This window comes from Trachinotus anak, unplaced genomic scaffold (assembly GCF_046630095.1).
Source record: "Trachinotus anak isolate AG129_WGS33_773 ecotype Australia unplaced genomic scaffold, CSIRO_AGI_Tana_v1 ptg000001l, whole genome shotgun sequence".
Taxonomy (NCBI): Eukaryota; Metazoa; Chordata; class Actinopteri; order Carangiformes; family Carangidae; genus Trachinotus; species Trachinotus anak.
In genome coordinates this window covers 10,875,646-10,895,332 of record NW_027273852.1, presented here as the reverse complement: position 1 = coordinate 10,895,332, position 19,687 = coordinate 10,875,646, and the positions used below count along the sequence as shown (strand labels likewise).

General features: G+C 36.4%; 1 protein-coding gene across 13 annotated transcripts; it reads left to right on the top strand.

The window, feature by feature from the left end:
* The first annotated feature begins 472 nt into the window (after nucleotides 1-472).
* Nucleotides 473-15,861, top strand: LOC139620272 (neurofilament heavy polypeptide-like). Of its 13 annotated transcripts, none has more exons than XM_071475640.1 (15): nucleotides 473-614; nucleotides 1,708-1,998; nucleotides 3,934-4,194; nucleotides 4,618-4,710; nucleotides 4,992-5,042; nucleotides 5,457-5,522; nucleotides 6,637-6,912; nucleotides 7,638-7,913; nucleotides 8,573-8,656; nucleotides 9,389-9,550; nucleotides 10,243-10,317; nucleotides 10,603-10,764; nucleotides 11,424-11,498; nucleotides 12,930-13,091; nucleotides 13,792-15,861. In XM_071475640.1, the coding sequence occupies exons 1-15, from the start codon at nucleotides 566-568 to the stop codon at nucleotides 14,016-14,018; spliced, it is 2,310 nt and encodes a 769-aa protein (XP_071331741.1). In that variant the 5' UTR covers nucleotides 473-565; the 3' UTR covers nucleotides 14,019-15,861. The 13 variants fall into 13 exon arrangements, with proteins under 13 accessions (XP_071331741.1, XP_071331740.1, XP_071331735.1 ...); XM_071475639.1 differs by lacking the exon at nucleotides 11,424-11,498 and adding an exon at nucleotides 12,576-12,650 and having other exon boundaries at nucleotides 9,275-9,550; XM_071475634.1 differs by having other exon boundaries at nucleotides 9,275-9,550.
* The last annotated feature ends 3,826 nt before the right edge of the window (nucleotides 15,862-19,687 follow it).

Here is a 19,687-nt window from a genome sequence, read left to right as displayed (position 1 = left end):
TTGGGAAAATGTCTCGTTTTTCGGGGCAGACTGATAGGCAGCGAGAGAAAACACTGTTTATAGTCTGTGGTTGGCGCATAAGTAGGTGAACAGATATATTTGGTTGTCTGTGTTTTGTACACGAAAATGTATTTGTATCGTTTTTATATATTCCAAAGATATGGACATGATTTATTCATTTACAAGCCTCGAAGCTCGTTGTAACCTATTGTCATGTTCATGAGTAGAATCAATGGTCATCTTTAGATTTTATTGTGAAGGTCCCGAAATCACAGAGACCGGAAACTCAGGTGTTAACTTTCACCTGCATATGGGAAGTCTGGAGATCATTTGTTTGGGAGAAGTTAACAGCTTGTAAAATACACTTGTCGGCTTACCTTGGCAGAAGTATCGTTAATAGTTTTTTTTTTTAATCTGTCTAAACCTAGCAGAGGAAAACCAACATAATGACCTTTGGAGTTCATATTTCGGGAACGACGACGACTACATTTTGACACTCATAACAAAAGTGAAAGCAAATCAGGATAAAGCGAGGACTGCATTCTGAGTTCTGTTCTTTTCTAAAATGTCTCGGCGTTATTTCCTGGCCTTTTATATCACAACCTCCTGCCTTGGTGAGTTGATTATAATTGTACAGATGTATTTTTAAGCTTGGCACTTTTGTGTGGGCACGGTAACCGCGGTGCGGGTCAAGTTAATGATTTATCTAAAGTTGTATTAATGTGTTATGCGGTGGTGAAGGTTGGGCAAATGTTTAAGAACAGCCTTGATGTAGGACTTTATATAAGCCTAACTTATTGTAGCTATACAGTAATTACTTCTGATACTAAAGGAATACCAAGAAATGCACCTAATTTGTTACAACTATGTATGCAAATGTTTATATAGACTTCATGCCTGTAGTTATACTTGTCCCATCTAATAATACAATGACATTATCCCACTTAATCTGGTAGCTATATCATTTTGTTGACACTATGTCAGAGCTAATCTGTGGGCCTTTTTGAGCCTGTGGTTTGTGTATTATTGAAGACTGAATAGTATTGAAGTGTTTGACAATATAATTTTGACTTAAGGTTTGTTTTTGTTTTTTGGTTTGTTTTTTTAGTCTATGAAATTTCAGAGAAAAGCAAAAAAAAATATCCACCACAATTCAACTGAAAAGCTTGTGTTATTTATTGGTTGTTCGTTGACGTCAACACTGCAGACCCACTGCAGTCTGTTCAAGTACACTTTAAGTAAACAGTTCAACCATCTCCATGACAACTGAACAAACTCTATCTTCTGTTGAACACTGTGAAATGCAGTTGAAAGCTTCAGAAAAAACTCATTATTAAACCATGAGTCCAGATTATTATGTTAAACTGTATAAGGTCAAGACTGAACCGCCACACTTACATTTAAAGTTTGTAATACAACATTGAAAATAGTAGAAACTCCATAATGCAGTCCAGTACACCACTGCCAACTGCATTTTCAAAAATGATCATACAGTGGGTTCGAATCAACACAGTGTCAACAAAGGTGGAACATTATGGATTTATTGCAGATTAATTTGTATCAGATTATATTGAATTCTGCAGGTAAAATAAGGTTCTGCAGGTGAACTTCATTTTATAATGCTTGTACTGTCATCATATCCTTCAATGTTTAAAGTATACAAAGCTCTTTCACATGTTATCCTACCCCTCTCCATTCTCTGTCTAGTTTCTGGACAGCCTCTGACATATCACCTCCAAGGGACAGTGTTGCACCTGAAGCCAGACATCACTGGACAACCTGATGATATTCTGTGGAAACATGATGGCAACAAAGTGGTAGACTTTGATGGCAGGGAGGAACAGTTGTACGGCCAATTTCAAAACAGGGTCACTCTTGACTGGGTTTCTGCAGAACTAAGTATCACAGACCTCAGATATGATGACAGTGGAGAATATGAACTGGAAATAGTCACTAACAAAAGGTTGCATACTTTTCGTTATAAAGTAGAGGTCATAGGTAAGTTCTTGTTTTTTTTTTTTTTTTAAACTAATCTTTTCAATATAATGGGTATATATGTTAATTAATCAGTTTAAACATTGGTATCTGCATTCTACAGCTGGAAGTTGATGTGTCACTATTGCAGTTGAGTAAATCTTTCAATTAAGGTTATTGTCAAGACAATGGGCCTCATGCAAGAACCACTCATATGAACAGATTTGTTCTTCAAATGCACGTATGACCACTTTAAGAAATGTCGTGGTTTTAACCAGTTTTCTTGTTTTTGGAATTTGTCTTAGAAAGTCTCAGTATCATCTTCTGTTGCACCTGACAGTGTAATGTCACCTACTATAGGCTATAATATTTTGTGGCTTTTACCAGGCTGGAAAAAGCAATTAATGAAAAATCTGTACAATGAAGAAAGTTTGTTCAATCTGGCTTGGAACATTTGTATGAGCCAACCTGAAAGGAAAAAGTAATAATATAAAGCTATAAGATCTGAAAGGGGTACAGTAGTGGCAGATATTTTTACTGTAAAGGCAGTGTACCTTTTGGCAAGGTTTGTATGTCAAGTTGCAGATTTCATCATCTTTTTAAAATTAAGTTTATAGCTTTTGAATTGCATTTTCACGTGAATTTGGCAGTTAAGAATATTATTACTATGCAGCACAGTAATGGTTGCACCATTCACTGTGGTTTATTTTGTAGATTAAAGGCTTTTTGTGTTCAAATTCACTTCTGCATTCCTTCCATGTAACCTCCATTTGGTAGGATTTGCAGCTTGTCTTAAGGGTCAGTGTGGAAGCCCCACAGACCATTCACACAGTGGCCCAGACTACCTAACTTTACAATATAAAGCTAATTAAAACTTGCTCCATCATTACCAACAATACAATACCGCATGCATGTTATTAGATTAACAATCTAATAATGTCATGTGTAACATCTGTCCCAGAATCACTTTTATTTTTGATACTGCAAATAGATTTTGCAGTCAGTACTTTTAATGGAGTATTTTTACATTGCTATATGAAAAAAATCTGTGTATTTCTTTCACCACAGCCTACACCCAAAGTAAATTAAGATAACAAGATAGATAGCAAGATAGCATACTTGCTTTGCTGTTTATGATGGCCTTAGTATCAATGAAGACACTTTGCTCTTCAGATGATTTTTGTGGTTTGTTCAAACAGCTGAAGATAGTATACGATTACATTTAGTGCCAAAGAAGGAATTGCTGTGACTTTCTTATATTGCAGTAAAAAGTCAGGGTTTTGACATTGATGTCATGTAGGAGTCAGTATCTGTTTCCTTTAACCATGGCAGCATTCTTCCACTCAAAGTGTTTTAGTCTTGCCTTAACCATACTGTAACAGTAATTTGTCATGACCACAATATTTCGCTAACCCTTAAACAAAGTAGTTTTAGTTGCCCAAACTTATTTATATTTATATATTATTAGAATATTAATTACAGAGACAAAGTGAGGTTTCTGGCACAACTTCAAATACTTCCAAGGTGGAGAGAGAGAAAAGTCCAAAGAGGTGGAAACTCCAGCAGCACTTGCAGTAAACAGAAGAACTTTAAAGGCCATAAGACAAAATGCATCAGTCTAATAAAGTTCTTCTGTTTACTGCGAGTGTTGCAGTTTTTACCTCTTTATACTATTATTTATAACACAAGAGCAGAATTAATTATCATTGAATATCACTGCCAGTTTAGTTATTTTATTAATTTAATTTAGTTATAATTTGTTTTGTTCATATGTCTTTAATGTACAGCTATAACTCACACAGTGATGCTTTCTTTCTGATGTTCCTCTTATGTGTGCCCAGTAGCAAATTTAAAGTGTTGATTCATGAATATAATGTATGTTATCGTATAAATCCATGTAACATAAGGGAATCACTTATTTGCGTGTATGTATTAATTTTCATTCATGTATTCATGTAGGCAAGGTTCCCAAACCCACCATATCCTGTGACATGAATAACGGCAACTCTAATACACATGGAACCCAGGCAACACTGACGTGCTCTGCAGATCCTCAGTCCTCAATGAGTTATGAGTGGGACTCGCATGGAGAGGTGCTGCCTGGCCCAAATTTAACAATATCTCTGGAGGGTGAACATCATGATAAAACGTACACTTGTAGGGTGAGCAACCCTCTGACCACTGAAACAGCTACATTCACTGCAAAGAATTGCTACTCTGGTAAGATTTCACTTAAATATTAACTCTACTGTATATTGAAAATATAAGCTGTGGAATTTGTCATTTCAAGCAAAGAAAGTATGAGAAAACTAATTTACACGGATATTCTAAAAATTTACCTACCAAATATCTTAATTCTATTGCTAACAGAAAATGAAAAAGAAAATGAAACACACGAATAATGCTTATATTGCGTGTCTATAATCAATAATAATACATTTATTAGATTGCCTATCAAAAGCTGTTTCACAGTGATTCACAAAATGAATATATCTTTTGGTTGTATAGTATCAAGACCGACTGCAGAGCTCATGTTAAAAAATCTAGACTGAAATGTTCAGAGTTATAGCACTAAGTGAATATTGTTTAAGTAATGAATGTAATATAATAAGAAGTTACTGTAACTTTTGTCTTTCTGTGCAGAGGAGAGTTCATCTGTAGCACTGGCTGCTGGCATAGTGGGCTCCATCATTTTACTACTCCTTCTGGTTTTGGGCATAGTGCTCTACAGGAGAGGTACAGTAAAGAAAAACTGCAGCTTAACCAGAGACACTGATGTCTGAACTGGGAGAACAACTGAATAGAACTAGCAGATACACTGAGCATATATATTCACTTGTGTATTAATAAGTTTTGTATGGGGAACAATTCTCTAGAGATCAAAAGTTCCTCCAGGTCTTGGCATGTGTAGAAAGCCATTTATGTGTAATAATACTGAACACAGGCCACTGCTATTAGTGACTCTGATCTTCACAATGTATGAAACAAGAGCATGCTGTTTCTTTCTTCTTGTCCAGCATGTTTTGCAAAAAGAGATGCTTTGGAAAAACAGCGGGAACCTGGTACAGGTATGATGTTTTATGTTTATAAATGGTCAGCCTAAGATGCAGGGCTGCAAGTAACAGTTGTTTTCAGCAACAATTAATCTGAGGATTATTTTTACAATTAATTTCAGAAAATCAGTTCAATCAGAAGTTTCCTTTATAAACAAATCAATTAACCAATAATCAAATTGTTGTCAACTGAGTTTCTGTCACTAGACTAATCCTATGAATCAGTCAATAATTTAAGATGAGAATGAAAAGAGCGCACAACAGTGATAGTATATCATGAGACATATGAACTTCTGCACTTATTTGATTAAAAATATGTGCCCAATCATAACAAGTATTTTTTTTTTACTGATGATGGTCATATTGTCTAATATATCTTTTATCTGTCTTTCTTATTAGTGAGCTGCATTATATTTTAATCTGTTTCAGAGCCTCTACTTGACAACTCTCCTCAGCGCAATCACACAGTAAACATAGACATGGAAGGAGGAGAAGGTAATACTGATTAATACAGAGTGTTTTATTGAAGCTGTAAGAAGGTTTATTACAACATTTTACTATTGCTAAGAAATGCTTTTGTGTGCTACAACAGCAGTAAAATCTCGGCTTAAAGCAAATTGAAACAGTTGTTCTAATAATGGTGAAAGATCATAATGCATAGTGTTATTTTCTCTCTGACTGTCAATTTTCTGCTGTTGGAATTTACAAAAGAAAATGTCCATCCTATGCTTAAGCCGACTGCTACAGACTCAATGGCACAAGGACTGACAGGGAGTTGAAAAAATACCATTTCTGCTGAAATAATTGAATATAAAAAATATATATATTTCGATTATTTTCTTATTTATCTCCTCATTTTGGACTTGGGATTTACAGGAATAAAATCCTCAAAAGGTTACACAAACAAATAATTTGTCATCACTGATACATACTACAAAGGGTGTTACAAATGATATTTGCTAATTGTGATTGATGGTGAACAGTTTAATCTTTAATCACGGCAGAAACAAACCAGCTAGAATAAAGTGGATCAGTGTCTGAGCAGGAAATAATGACTTAGATATGCAGTGTTTAGTGCTGCGCAGTACAACACATACCAGGGGACGATTGTCAACCAGTCCAGACTTTCCTGTTCCTTTACTGGTCATTGGAGACAATGCTGACTGGACTGCCCAATGCAGTGTTATTGGATTTATGGGATTATTTTGATCAATGTGATTAAGTACCTTGATGTGTCAGGTATTTCATTCAATGAATTGGTCAAAATTGTCCAAATCATTGTCAGCTTTCAAATTTATGTGCTAAGGCATTTTCCATGGTGTTTAACCTAGGCTATATTGATATCAATGACTTGTGCTTATAATTTTATTTTTGAGGATACTTTGTATACAGTACAGACTAGAGTGAGAAAATTTAGATAATTTCAGTGTGTGTCACGAATCAGTCAATTGATTAATCATTTTATTATTTCAGCACTACTTGATATTAGCAGAACACGTTGCTCCTAACTGTTTTATCTGACTCCCAACTCCTCTGACTGCTTTTGTAAGGTTTAATCTTTTATCTCTAAAACATTCCTTTTCTTTAATTTCTTATTTCTGGGTTTCAGGTTTAGAGAAGAATACAAACAAGGGTAAGAAAGCTATGTCTCCTCCTTGCCCTCCGGGTAGAAAGCCATCTCCCTGTCAGGCGCTAGACAATCTTCCAGGCAACGACAAAGGAGAAGCAGAAGCAGATCAGCTCAGAGGACCATCAGAGAACAAGGTCCCAGAGTGTGATTCTTCAGACACTGAGAAGGAAAATGAACCAGACCAAGTTGCTGTGTTGGATGATAGTGAGGATACACAGTTTGAGGTGGAATCATCACCTGCTCCTGAACACCCAGGTTTGGAAACTACACTGTCTGAGTTAGATTAAGCACGACAGAAACAAACCAGCTAGAATAAGGCAGAGCTGTGTCTGAGCAGGAAATAATGACTTAGATAAGCAGTGTTTAGTTCTGCGCAGTACAACACATACCAGGGGATGATTGTCAACCAGTAGAGACTTTCCTGTTCCTTTACTGGTCATTGCAGACAATGCTGACTGGACTGCTCTGTGGCAGCGATATTGGATTTATGGGATTTTGTTAATCAATGTGATTAAGTACCTTAATTTGTCAAGTATTTAATTCACTGAATTGGTCAAAAACAAACATTCCAGTGTTATTTTATCTACAAATGGTTTCTTAATTGATGACGTAAGATTTTTACAGTTGAAACCAATTTTTATGTTTATTATCACGTACTAAGTAATTTTTTATCTGTAATATGTCATAAAAATGGTGAAACCCAAAACCCAAGTAGACTTGTTAAGATTGCTTATTTAGTTTGACCAAGAGTGAAGTGACTCCAAATATTAATTAATAATTACAATTAGTGTTGTTTAATTTTGTGTCAATCAGTCAATTGATTAATCATGTTATTGTTTCAGCACTACTTGATATTAGCAGAACACGTTGCTCCTAACTGTTTTATCTGACTCCCAACTCCTCTGACTGCTTTTGTAAGGTTTAATCTTTTATCTCTAAAACATTCCTTTTCTTTAATTTCTTTTATTTCTGGTTTCTAGGTTTAGAGAAGAATACAGACATGGGTAAGAAAGCTATGTCTCCTCCTTGCCCTCCAGGTAGAAAGCCATCTCCCTGTCAGGGGCTAGACAATCTTCCAGGCAACGACAAAGGAGAAGCAGAAGCAGATCAGCTCAGAGGACCATCAGAGAACAAGGTCCCAGAGTGTGATTCTTCAGACACTGAGAAGGCAAATGAACCAGACCAAGTTGCTGTGTTTGGCGATAGTGAGGACACACTGTTTGAGGTGGAACCATCTCCTGCTCCTGAACACCCAGGTTTGGAAACTACACTGTCTGAGTTAGATTAAGCACGACAGAAACAAACCAGCTAGAATAAGGTGGACCAGTGTCTGAGCAGGAAATAATGACTTAGATATGCAGTATTTAGTGGTGCGCAGTACAACACATACCAGGGGATGATTGTCAACCAGTCCAGACTTTCGTGTTCCTTTACTGGTCATTGCAGACAATGCTGACTGGACTGCTGTATGGCAGTGATATTGGATTTATGGGATTATTTTAATCAATGTGATTAAGTACCTTAATTTGTCAGGTATTTCATTCAATGAATTGGTCAAAATTGTCCAAATCATTGTCAGCTTTCAAATTTATGTGCTTAGGCATTTTCCATGGTGTTTAACCTAGGCTATATTGAAATCAATGACTTGTGTGTATAGAATAGAGGGATGAAATTTAGATAATTTCAGTGTGTGTCATGGATTATAACTGATTGAAAGTGTAATGGACTTAAGCAGGAAGCATTCTTTCTTTAATTCTTTATTTTTTATTTCACTGAACATGACAAGGATTTAAAACATTGGATCCTACAACAAGTTTACTCTCACAGAAAATGTTTTTATCATCACTGATGCATAGCCTACTACAAAGGGTGCTAGAAATGAATTTTGCTGGTTGTGACTGTTCACTCTTTGCAGGGAATGTCCGAAATGTTATAAGTAAATTTGAGGCAAACGAGCGAAATGATAGTGGACAGATGCCTCCTCTGGACACACGGACAGGTGACTTTTGTTTCTTTCTCTGGATAATCAGTCACAAGTGAAGTAAATTGATGGTCGAAAATAACACTCAAATACTTTCGATGAAAATATTGCATACTTAATTATTTTGTTGTTGGCGTCATATAAAAGTCAATATGAAGATTTGTTCAGGTAGAATCTCTTTTTAAAAAGTGTGTGTTAAAAGCAGGAGTAGGGACTGCCATAGCCATAAAAACAAGCTAACAACATAGTGCTTGGAAAATGGATTTCCAGCTTAATTAAGAGCTGAAACCAATTCTTATGTTTATTCTCACTTACTAAGTAATTTTTTATCTGTAATATGTCATAAAAATGGTGAAACCCAAAACCCAAGTAGACTTGTTAAGATTGTTTATTTAGTTTGACCAAGAGTGAAGTGACTCAAAATATTAATTAATAATTACAATTAGTGTTGATTAATTTTGTGTCAATCAGTCAATTGATTAATCATGTTATTGTTTCAGCACTACTTGATATTAGCATAACATGTTGCTCCCAACTGTTTAATCTGACTCCCAACTCCTCTGACTGCTTTTGTAAGGTTTAATCTTTTATCTCTAAAACATTCTTTGTCTTTAATTTCTTATTTCTGGGTTTTAGGTTTAGAGAAGAATACAAACAAGGGTAAGAAAGCTATGTCTCCTCCTTGCCCTCCGGGTAGAAAGCCATCTCCCTGTCAGGAGTTAGACAATCTTCCAGGCAACGACAAAGGAGAAGCAGAAGCAGATCAGCTCAGAGGACCATCAGAGAACAAGGTCCCAGAGTTTGATTCTTCAGACACTGAGAAGGAAAATGAACCAGACCAAGTTGCTGTGTTGGATGATAGTGAGGATACACAGTCTGAGGTGGAACCATCAGCTGCTCCTGAACTCCCAGGTTTGGAAACTACACTGTCTGAGTTAGATTCAACACAACATAAACTAACCAGCTAGAATAAGGCAGACCAGTGTCTGAGCAGGAAATAATGACTTAGATATGCAGTGTTTAGTTCTGCGCAGTACAACACATACCAGGGGATGATTGTCAACCAGTAGAGACTTTCCTGTTCCTTTACTGGTCATTGGAGACAATGCTGACTGGACTGCCCAATGCAGTGATATTGGATTTATGGGATTATTTTGATCAATGTGATTAAGTACCTTGATTTGTCAAGTATTTCATTCAATGAATTGGTCAAAATTGGCCAAATCATTGTCAGCTTTCAAATTTATGTGCTAAGGCATTTTCCATGGTGTTTAACCTAGGCTATATTGAAATCAATGACTTGTGCTTATAATTTTATTTTTGAGGATATTTTGTATACAGTAGAGAATTGAGGGATTAAATTTAGATCATTTCAGTGTGTGTCAGGAATTATAACTGATTGAAAGTGTAATGGACTTAAGCAGGAAGAATTCTTTCTTTAATTCTTTATTTTTTATTTCACTGAACATGACATGGATTTAAAACATTAGATTCTACAACAAGTTTACTCTAACAAAAAATGTATTTATCATCACTGATGCATAGCCTACTACAAAGGGTGCTAGAAATGAATTTTGCTGGTTGTGACTGTTCACTCTTTGCAGGGTATGTCCAAAATGTTATAAGTAAATTTGAGCCAAACGATGGTGGACAGATGCCTCCTCTAGACACTCGGACAGGTGACTTTTGTTTCTCGCTCTAGATAATCAGTCACAAGTGAAGTAAATTGATGGTCGACAATAACACTCAAATACTTTTTATACAAAATATTGCATACTTAATTATTTTGTTGTTGGCGTCATATAAAGGTCACCATGAAGATTTGATCAGTGTAGAATCTATTTTTTAAAAAGTGTGTGTTAAAAGCAGGAGTTGCGACATAATAACAAGCTAAAAATATATAGTGCTTGGAAAATAGTCAGCTTAATTAACAGCTGCAACAAATTCTTATATTATTCTTATAGATGCAGAAGCAGATCAGCTCAGAGGACCATCAGAGAACAAGGTCCCAGAGTTTGATTATTCAGACACTGAGAAGGAAAATGAACCAGACCAAGTTGCTGTGTTTGGCGATAGTGAGGACACACAGTTTGAGGTGGAACCATCTCCTGCTCCTGAACTCCCAGGTTTGGAAACTACACTGTCTGAGTTAGATTAAACACAACAGAAACTAACCAGCTAGAATAAGGCAGACCAGTGTCTGAGCAGGAAATAATGACTTAGATATGCAGTGTTCAGTGCTGTGCAGTACAACACATACCAGGGGATGATTGTCAACCAGTAGAGACTTTCCTGTTCCTTTACTGGTCATTGCAGACAATGCTGACTGGACTGCTCTGTGGCAGCGATATTGGATTTATGGGATTATTTTAATCAATGTGATTAAGTACCTTGATTTGTCAGGTATTTAATTCACTGAATTGGTCAAAATTGTCCAAATCATTGTCACCTTTCAAATTTATGTGCTAAGGCATTTTCCATGGTGTTTAACCTAGGCTATATTGAAATCAATGACTTGTGCGTATAGAATAGAGGGATGAAATTTAAATAATTTCAGTGTGTGTCATGGATTATAACTGATTGAAAGTGTAATGGACTTAAGCAGGAAGAATTCTTTCTTTAATTCTTTATTTTTTATTTCACTGAACATGACATGGATTTAAAACATTAGATTCTACAACAAGTTTACTCTCACAGAAAATGTATTTATCATCACTGATGCATAGCCTACTACAAAGGGTGCTAGAAATGAATTTTGCTGGTTGTGACTGTTCACTCTTTGCAGGGTATGTCCAAAATGTTAAAAGGAAATTTGAGCCAAACGATGGTGGACAGATGCCTCCTCTAGACACAAGGACAGGTGACTTTTGTTTCTTTCTCTGGATAATCAGTCACAAGTGAAGTACATTGATGGTCAACAATAACACTCAAATACTTTTTATGAAAATATTGCATACTTAATTATTTTGTTGTTGGCGTCATATAAAAGTCAATATGAAGATTTGTTCAGTGTAGAATCTCTTTTTAAAAAGTGTGTGTTAAAAGCAGGAGTAGGGACTGCCATAGGCATGATAACAAGCTAACAACATAGTGCTTGGAAAATGGATTTTCCGCTTAATTAAGAGCTGAAACCAATTCTTATGTTTATTCTCACTTACTAAGTAATTTTTAAAATCTGTAATATGTCATAAAAATGGTGAAACCCAAAACCCAAGTAGACTTGTTAAGATTGTTTATTTAGTTTGACCAAGAGTGAAGTGACTCAAAATATTAATTAATAATTACAATTAGTGTTGATAAATTTTGTGTCAGTCGTTTAATTGATTAATCATGTTATTTGTTTCAGCACTACTTGATATTAGCATAACATGTTACTCCTAACTGTTTTATCTGCCTCCCAACTCCTCTGACTGCTTTTGTAAGGTTTAATCTTTTATCTCTAAAACATTCTTTGTCTTTAATTTCTTATTTCTGGGTTTCAGACTTAGAAAAGAATACAGACATGGATAAGCAAACTACGTCTCCTCCTTGCTCTCCGGGTATAAAGCCATCTCCCTGTCAGGAGCTAGACAATCTTCCAGGCAACGACAAAGGAGAAGCAGAAGCAGATAGTGAGGACACACAGTCTGCATTTTCCATAGTGTTTAACCTAGGCTATATTGAAATCAATGACTTGTGCGTATAGAATAGAGGGATGAAATTTAGATAATTTCAGTGTGTGTCATGGATTATAACTGATTGTAAAGGACTTAAGCAGGAAGAATTCTTTCTTTAATTCTTTATTTTTTATTTCACTGAACATGACATGGATTTAAAACATTAGATTCTACAACAAGTTTACTCTAACAAAAAATGTATTTATCATCACTGATGCATAGCCTACTACAAAGGGTGCTAGAAATGAATTTTGCTGGTTGTGACTGTTCACTCTTTGCAGGGTATGTCCAAAATGTTAAAAGGAAATTTGAGCCAAACGATGGTGGACAGATGCCTCCTCTAGACACTCGGACAGGTGACTTTTGTTTCTCGCTCTAGATAATCAGTCACAAGTGAAGTACATTGATGGTCGACAATAACACTCAAATACTTTTTATACAAAATATTGCATAATTATTTTGTTGTTGGCGTCATATAAAGGTCACCATGAAGATTTGATCAGTGTAGAATCTATTTTTTAAAAAGTGTGTGTTAAAAGCAGGAGTTGCGACATAATAACAAGCTAACAATATAGTGCTTGGAAAATAGTCAGCTTAATTAACAGCTGCAATGAATTCTTATATTATTCTTACAGATGCAGAAGCAGATCAGCTCAGAGGACCATCAGAGAACAAGGTCCCAGAGTTTGATTATTCAGACACTGAGAAGGAAAATAAACCAGACCAAGTTGCTGTGTTGGACGATAGTGAGGACACACAGTCTGAGGTGGAACCATCTCCTGCTCCTGAACTCCCAGGTTTGGAAACTACACTGTCTGAGTTAGATTCAAGCTTTAAACCCAAAATCCTGTCAACCGGCTAAAATCGAGTTTTTGACCTTTCTCAGTCAGCGTCCAGCATGTTTCCTTTTATCTAGGTGTTTACTCTTTGAGTTTCAGGCTACTAGTGTTGTGAAGTCTTGCATCATACAACTGAGCAATATATTTTGCTTGCTACATATATGCTATATATTTGCTTTATACACTGATCTCATTTGATCGACTATGCATCTTGTTCAGATAGGAAAGCTAATAAAATTATGAAATAAGAGTCTGAAATGAGAATTGAATTTATTTTTACCTGTTAAGTCATTGTGCTGCCTCTGTTTAAAGGTTAGCGTGTGTTTTACAGTGTCACTGGATGAAACACCCAGGTTTTTGCTTAGTTTAAAATATCTGATTCATGGTGCAAATGATGCAGCAGCAGTTTCATTTATTGACTGATTATTATTTACAAATAAATAAGATTTCACTGTTTCTTTCCTCATAGAAGAAAAACCAACCAATGAGAAACCCAAGAAAGACCACAACATTTCTTAGTTTTGACAGTTAAATATGTATCTATAAAAAGCACGTTAAAAGCTGGAGGAGACTGCCTTGATTTAACCCTTTTGCAAAGGCTACACAAACAGGTGCAGTTTTGTACTAATTTCTTTACTTTGTTTACTCTCTGTTTCAGAATCAGAGAATGAGGAGGAAAAGTCTCCTCCAAATTGCACCTCCCGGCCTATTCCTAGGCCTCGTTCACGTCGGACCAAAAACTTTCCACATATGGGAACTAAGGACACTGCTGGTGAACACAAGGAAGATGCCAAGTCAGATCAAGTAATTGGAGAAACCTCCGAAAAAACCGTCAGAGAATCTGACTCACCAGGTTCACAGGAAAGAAATGAATCGGATGACTAGTGAGGAGAAACAGTTGCCCACCGTTCCTGAGCAGAAAAGTTCAGAAACAGCTTTGCGAGAGCATGATTCAAATTTGTCACATAAAGAAACAGACAAGAGAAGACAGGTGACAGGGATGACATAGATAGAGACACCTCTCATCAGCCTCAGAGTCCCACACAAACAAAACCAGACAACACTTAAACCAAAACCTTTTTAAGGGTTTCTAAACACTACCCATGCAGATCCAGACTAAGAACCACAAAGCAAAACCAGGTACTCAGATGAGTCTTAGGGGCAGTCAGACAGCCGCACACCAGGGGCAGATAAATGTCAGGGTGTTGGTAAAACTGTTGAGAAGAATTAGGACCAATGTGGCCCAAAGGAAGAAAGGCCAGTGAGAACCTGAGTGAGGATAAAGAAGGACAAAAGAAAACTGAAGTGTTTAAATAGGCCTTTCAACAACTTTGCAAACTGAAAATAAAAATATAAATAAAAAAGGAAGTGGACAGTAAAAGTGAAGATGAAAATACACCATGGCAAATGGATAAGATCAATTCAACCATGTAAAGGCAGAGTTAAAAGCGTATGTAGGACTTTAAGGCAAAGACAGTCCAAAGGCAGACAAACATTTGCTGTGGGACATAAATAAAATAATGGATAGATTGACATTCACTAAGAGCCACTGAGAACCGACAGTTGACTAAGTGAAAAAGGACAGTTTTGAGGTTGAGGTTCACAGTAGATTGTAAGCAGAAGGGGGATCCTCTATCTCTGTTGGTTTTTCTTTTTTAAAGTCACATAACATCAAGGTTTCATTTAGAGCAGTTATACCAGTATGCTAACTAGACAGCTGACTTAAATACAACAGAGTTAGCCATCTTTATACACAGAAAGATAAGAGATGCATGACCCTGAAAAGGCACTACGGAAATGACAGTTTGTAGGAAGTGGCTGCCAGGTGTTAAAGTCAGAGAGGACTGAAAAACTGTTCCTTTCTTGGTAGTACCCCTTTCTTAAGATTTTCGTAATAGACAAGTATTAATCTTAAAATGTTTTTGATTAACAACTACAACAACAACTACTACATTCTATATATATATTTTTATTGTTTGTCTTATTAATTTTTCAGTAGAGTTTCTACTGATGATGCTATATTTTTTATAAATAAGAAGCTGTATATTTATCTATTAGTTTAAAAGCACTAATCACCTGACTCTCATGCTGACTTTTTCCTAACACATTAGGAAGATGACATTTGGCCTTGCTTTTAATAAGACTCTAACTTGTAGTGGAAATAAGTTTAGTTGATTGTGCAGTGACTGTGAGAAAGGTTAAAGACCCAGACAAGGCTGAAGATAGAGAATTTCTCTTTAAAAATTCAAAATGCTTTATTTCAGGTGGAGTAATATCAGACTCAGAAATCCCTCAGGATTCATAAAGTACTTAATATATGTGATTTCATGATGCTGCATACTTATACATACTGTAAGGTGTAATCCCCATGCATGCTTTTAAAAATCATTTATTATCAGATATATGTTCACAAAAAAAAGTGAAGTTTCTTTTGTACCTGCTAATCCATGGCTGTGATAATATAAGAAGTTTTTCATGGTTCAGGGTATATAACTGTCAGCACTGATTGTTCATGAATCGTTTGTGATTTTCATTCATGACATTACAACTACGTTTGTGTTTTGTTTCCATTCTGTGATTGTAGTTTTTGCTAATGTTTCGGGAAACCTTCATTGCACGGACAAGTAAAGAAAACACTAATGTATAACATGTTATATATTCACAGCTCAGATTCCTGTAAGTTTGAATAAAAAAAAAAAAAAAAAGAAATAAAGAAAAAAAATTGTTATAGTCAGAGTGTTTATTGAATGTTGCAGCTTTCTTTTTAGATTCCTTTTAAAAGTTGAATAATGGAGACCATGTATTTTTGGGGGGGCTTGTTGACATTAAATGCAATACACTTGCAGTGTAATAACAGAAAAACAAGGTAATACAATGATGTTGTGTTTGACAACTGAAGACTGCAAAACTGTAACTTCAACACAGAAAAAAGAACAGATTCTGAATCAGATGTTTTTTGAAGTAACTGTAAAATATTTCTGTGTCGGTAGGGGGCAGTGTTTATCAGTTTTTACCTCTAGTCACAAGCTGTTTAAACTGGGATGTTAGAAATTAGTTCTTTTTAAGACCTCAACACTGAGACAGCTGAAGGACATCTTTGGATATAAAAGCAGGCTTAACAAATACACAGTAGAAAAATATAATGGCAAAAATGTGGCTTAATAGCACTTTACTGCAGAACATTTATCTGAAGTCTGAAACGTTCATACTTGTGATGTTGCCTTGTGCTGTTGACAGGGTCTTGATGAGGAGTTGTATAAATGTATTATGTAGGAATGTGTGGGTCTGAGCTGGTCCAAGGATAAAATTCAGAGAAGTTCAGAGACATTGTTGGCAAAGTTCAAAGAAACATGTTTCTTATTGGACACTTGCGTCACATTTTGTATCAGTAACTGAGCACATGCACAATTCAGTGGAGGTTGCCAGTGAATTCAGTGAGGAGCTGCCGCAGTAAACTAGCAACCAGGCAGGTTCACCCACTGCTGGATGACAAGCTGTTGCAGATTTCAGAGGGCACCGGTTGGGCCATGTGAGAAAGTCATGCACGATTAGTTTAACCTCCGAGTCACAGAGAAGTCTGTGATCTGCAACCACCTGACCTGTGGGTTCAGGGCACAAGCAGAGGATGAGTGCTATCACATTTCTGTGGTCGCAACAAACACTGAGGGGATATTAGAATATTGAATTATTTGTGGAGATTGGGCCTCTGCCTCTTCAGATGAGGGTCATAATGTGATTCCACTGAGACATTGCTGATGGCTTGATGGCAGCAGGGATGCTCATGTCCTGGCGCAGAGTCTTCCAGTCAAGCAAGGCTTTATTTTTCAATGCCAACACATTTTATATCATTTCTCTGGGTTGATTGTTATAGCTGAAAGGCTTTTTTTTTTTTTAAACAACTGGCCAGAACACGGCCTTTAATGGCGTGGTTGTTTTTCTTTTCCACATCATATAGTTACATTACATTACAGTACAGTGTAATGTTCTCTCAGATACAGGCCAGATTATGCTTTTTCTCTCAAATTGTTTAGTCCCTTCTTGGCCTTGTTGCAATAGGACAGGGAGAAAAAAAAAAAGAAAAATGGGCCACCCTCCAGAACTGCCTTTTATACCAGGTTGATTAGCATGCTGGGTTGTTTAAATTGCCTCCTAGAGGGCTGACGTGAAATCGAACAATATCCTCTGACTTTAGAGACTGGCCCATAGCTTCTCATTTATTTTTATGCAGAGTTAGGACAGAGCTTTGGCACTGCTCCACTGCTCTGAGGAAGCAGAAGCAGAACCCACAGAGACCAAGTCTGGGTAGTTGAGGACAAATCAATTAATATCAGCGCAATAAAAGTTCTTGGCTCTTTCTGGGCCATACTTTATTGTGACAGTGCAACCTTGGTGCCCGCCATGATTATGCGGATAAATTGTTAAATGTGGTTGCAACATTATAATGAAATAATATCCCTTTCCTATCTCTATAAAAGACTTCTATTAAATCCTGATTGTCTTTGGACCCTGCTTTTACTGTATGAGGAGTAATGGCAGAGCATTGTTTGTCAGAGTTATTATTATACTATATATTTAACAAGGTTTTCCTCTTGGGTGATGATGTTTATGGCTGTATATTTGGGTCCAACTCAACCGCCATGTTTTTATTTTTCTGCTAACATTTGGTCATCATGTAAATTTCAAGTGTGCCCAAGGCAAGAAAGATTATTATACTCACGGCAGTAACCAACACAGTGGCAGCACTTATTAATATACTACTTATATACCTATAAATGCTGCAAATGGGGCTGTTTAAAAAAGATATAGGGTAGAAGATTGAAAGTTGGTTGACTGTCCTTACTGAACCAAATGTGATCTCAGAGGTAATTGAAGGTATTTAAATATATCTCAGCTCCTTTGTAATGTAAAGAAGGGAGGCCTTGCTCTGCAGGGGCAGGGGGGGCTGTCAAGATCATTGCAGAGATTTGTACACCTATAATGTTGTCATCATTCCCCTAATAAGGAACTTAATTTGAGGATGTCACCTACTGTCTGGTTATGTCTGAACAACACGTGGTCTATCAGACGTACCGCTGTTGCCACGTGCATATTTGGTGACCACAATATAAACACTGATTATTAGACCTCCCCCTGGCAGACTGAAGGTGTGCACAGTTTTTGCGTGAGCCTCGTGATGCATTCCTTCACATCAGGACAGCTTAAAGCTAATTACAGAGTCTCAGACATCTCCTTGTGGCCTGGCAAGAGTTTGAAGATTGGTCACATCTCTTTGTCTGCACACTTTCTCTGTCACACAATGTCTTGGAAATAATTTCCATCTGAAACATCAATAGCAGATTCAGTAAGTAAATATTTTCTTTTGAATGGCCAGGGAAAAGCTTGGAGTATTTACATGTTTTCATTATGGTCTCTCTTGGGCATTTGCTTTGGAGACAGCTTTCATCTTTGTGGTGGGAACACAGAACCTGGCCTAATTTGTGCATTTTATCTAAACAGTATGGGCACACAGCTAACTATGAAACAGAGCCAAACACTACATAGCATAAAAAGGCAAACCTCTGTTTTAAAGTATTGGAAAACATTAGGTCGACATTAGTATAACATGGTATATGGTTTTTAGCCACACTAGTGGTTCTAGGGGTGACATGGTCAGTCCGACGGTCATCCTCCACTTTGGTCCGCGCTAAGACTGTTGGATGGATTGCCATGACAGTTATGTTTCCCAGAGGATGCACTCAAAAAACTTCTAGGTCAAAAAATAACTCAACTGTAACTATGGGACAGAAAACGTGCTGGGTTGATTTGACCCATGTGCTGGGTTTCACCATTTAACCCAGAATGGTGTGTTTTTCATTTGACCCAACCTGGTGAGTGATATTAACTCTATTGCTGGGTAACAGATCACCCATACGCTGGCTTATTTTCCATCTCATTGCCTTGATATGATATGATGTATATTTAATAATAATAATAATTATTATAAAAACAACAATAGTATATTATATAACAATTTTTTAAATGTGCATTTAATGACCTTTTGCATTTCTTTCTGCTAAAACGAGCTATTATGCATGAATACAAATGTCTATAATATAATAATAATAATATAATGTATAATATAACACGCCGTAAGCTAGAGAAACTCCCAGGTGGAGAGGTGCTGCATGGTGTAAACGCCACCAGCGTTTCGATGGTGTGGCCTGAAATGAGAGTGAAGGGCGAGCACATCGTCATCTCATCCCCAAGGCACTAATGTGCAGAAACGTTTGACTGGTCTCTACATTTTGTTAATACTCACATCAGTCACTCAGTGTTGCAATGTAACTTACATCAAGTTATCAAGCTTATTTTGTGGTAGTATCAAGTATTGAAATAAAACAAAAAAGTGGGGTCACCCAAAACCACTGATTGCAAACATTGTATATCCATTTCAAAATATGGTCGAAGTGCAAATATATAAAAGGCAGACAAATTGAATTTGTATTCAAAATTAGTCTTTACAGGCTAAATGTAAGTTATTTTGAAATAGCAGTTTGGACTAATAATTGTATTAT

Excerpts from the sequence above, each read along its gene's own strand:
- LOC139620272 (XM_071475639.1), top strand. The coding sequence starts at position 566 with ATGTCTCGGCGTTATTTCCTGGCCTTTTATATCACAACCTCCTGCCTT. Across the intron at positions 615-1,707 it reads TATCACAACCTCCTGCCTTG|TTTCTGGACAGCCTCTGACA; the intron begins GTGAGTTGATTA and ends TTCTCTGTCTAG. Across the intron at positions 7,914-8,572 it reads TCCTGCTCCTGAACACCCAG|GGAATGTCCGAAATGTTATA; the intron begins GTTTGGAAACTA and ends CACTCTTTGCAG.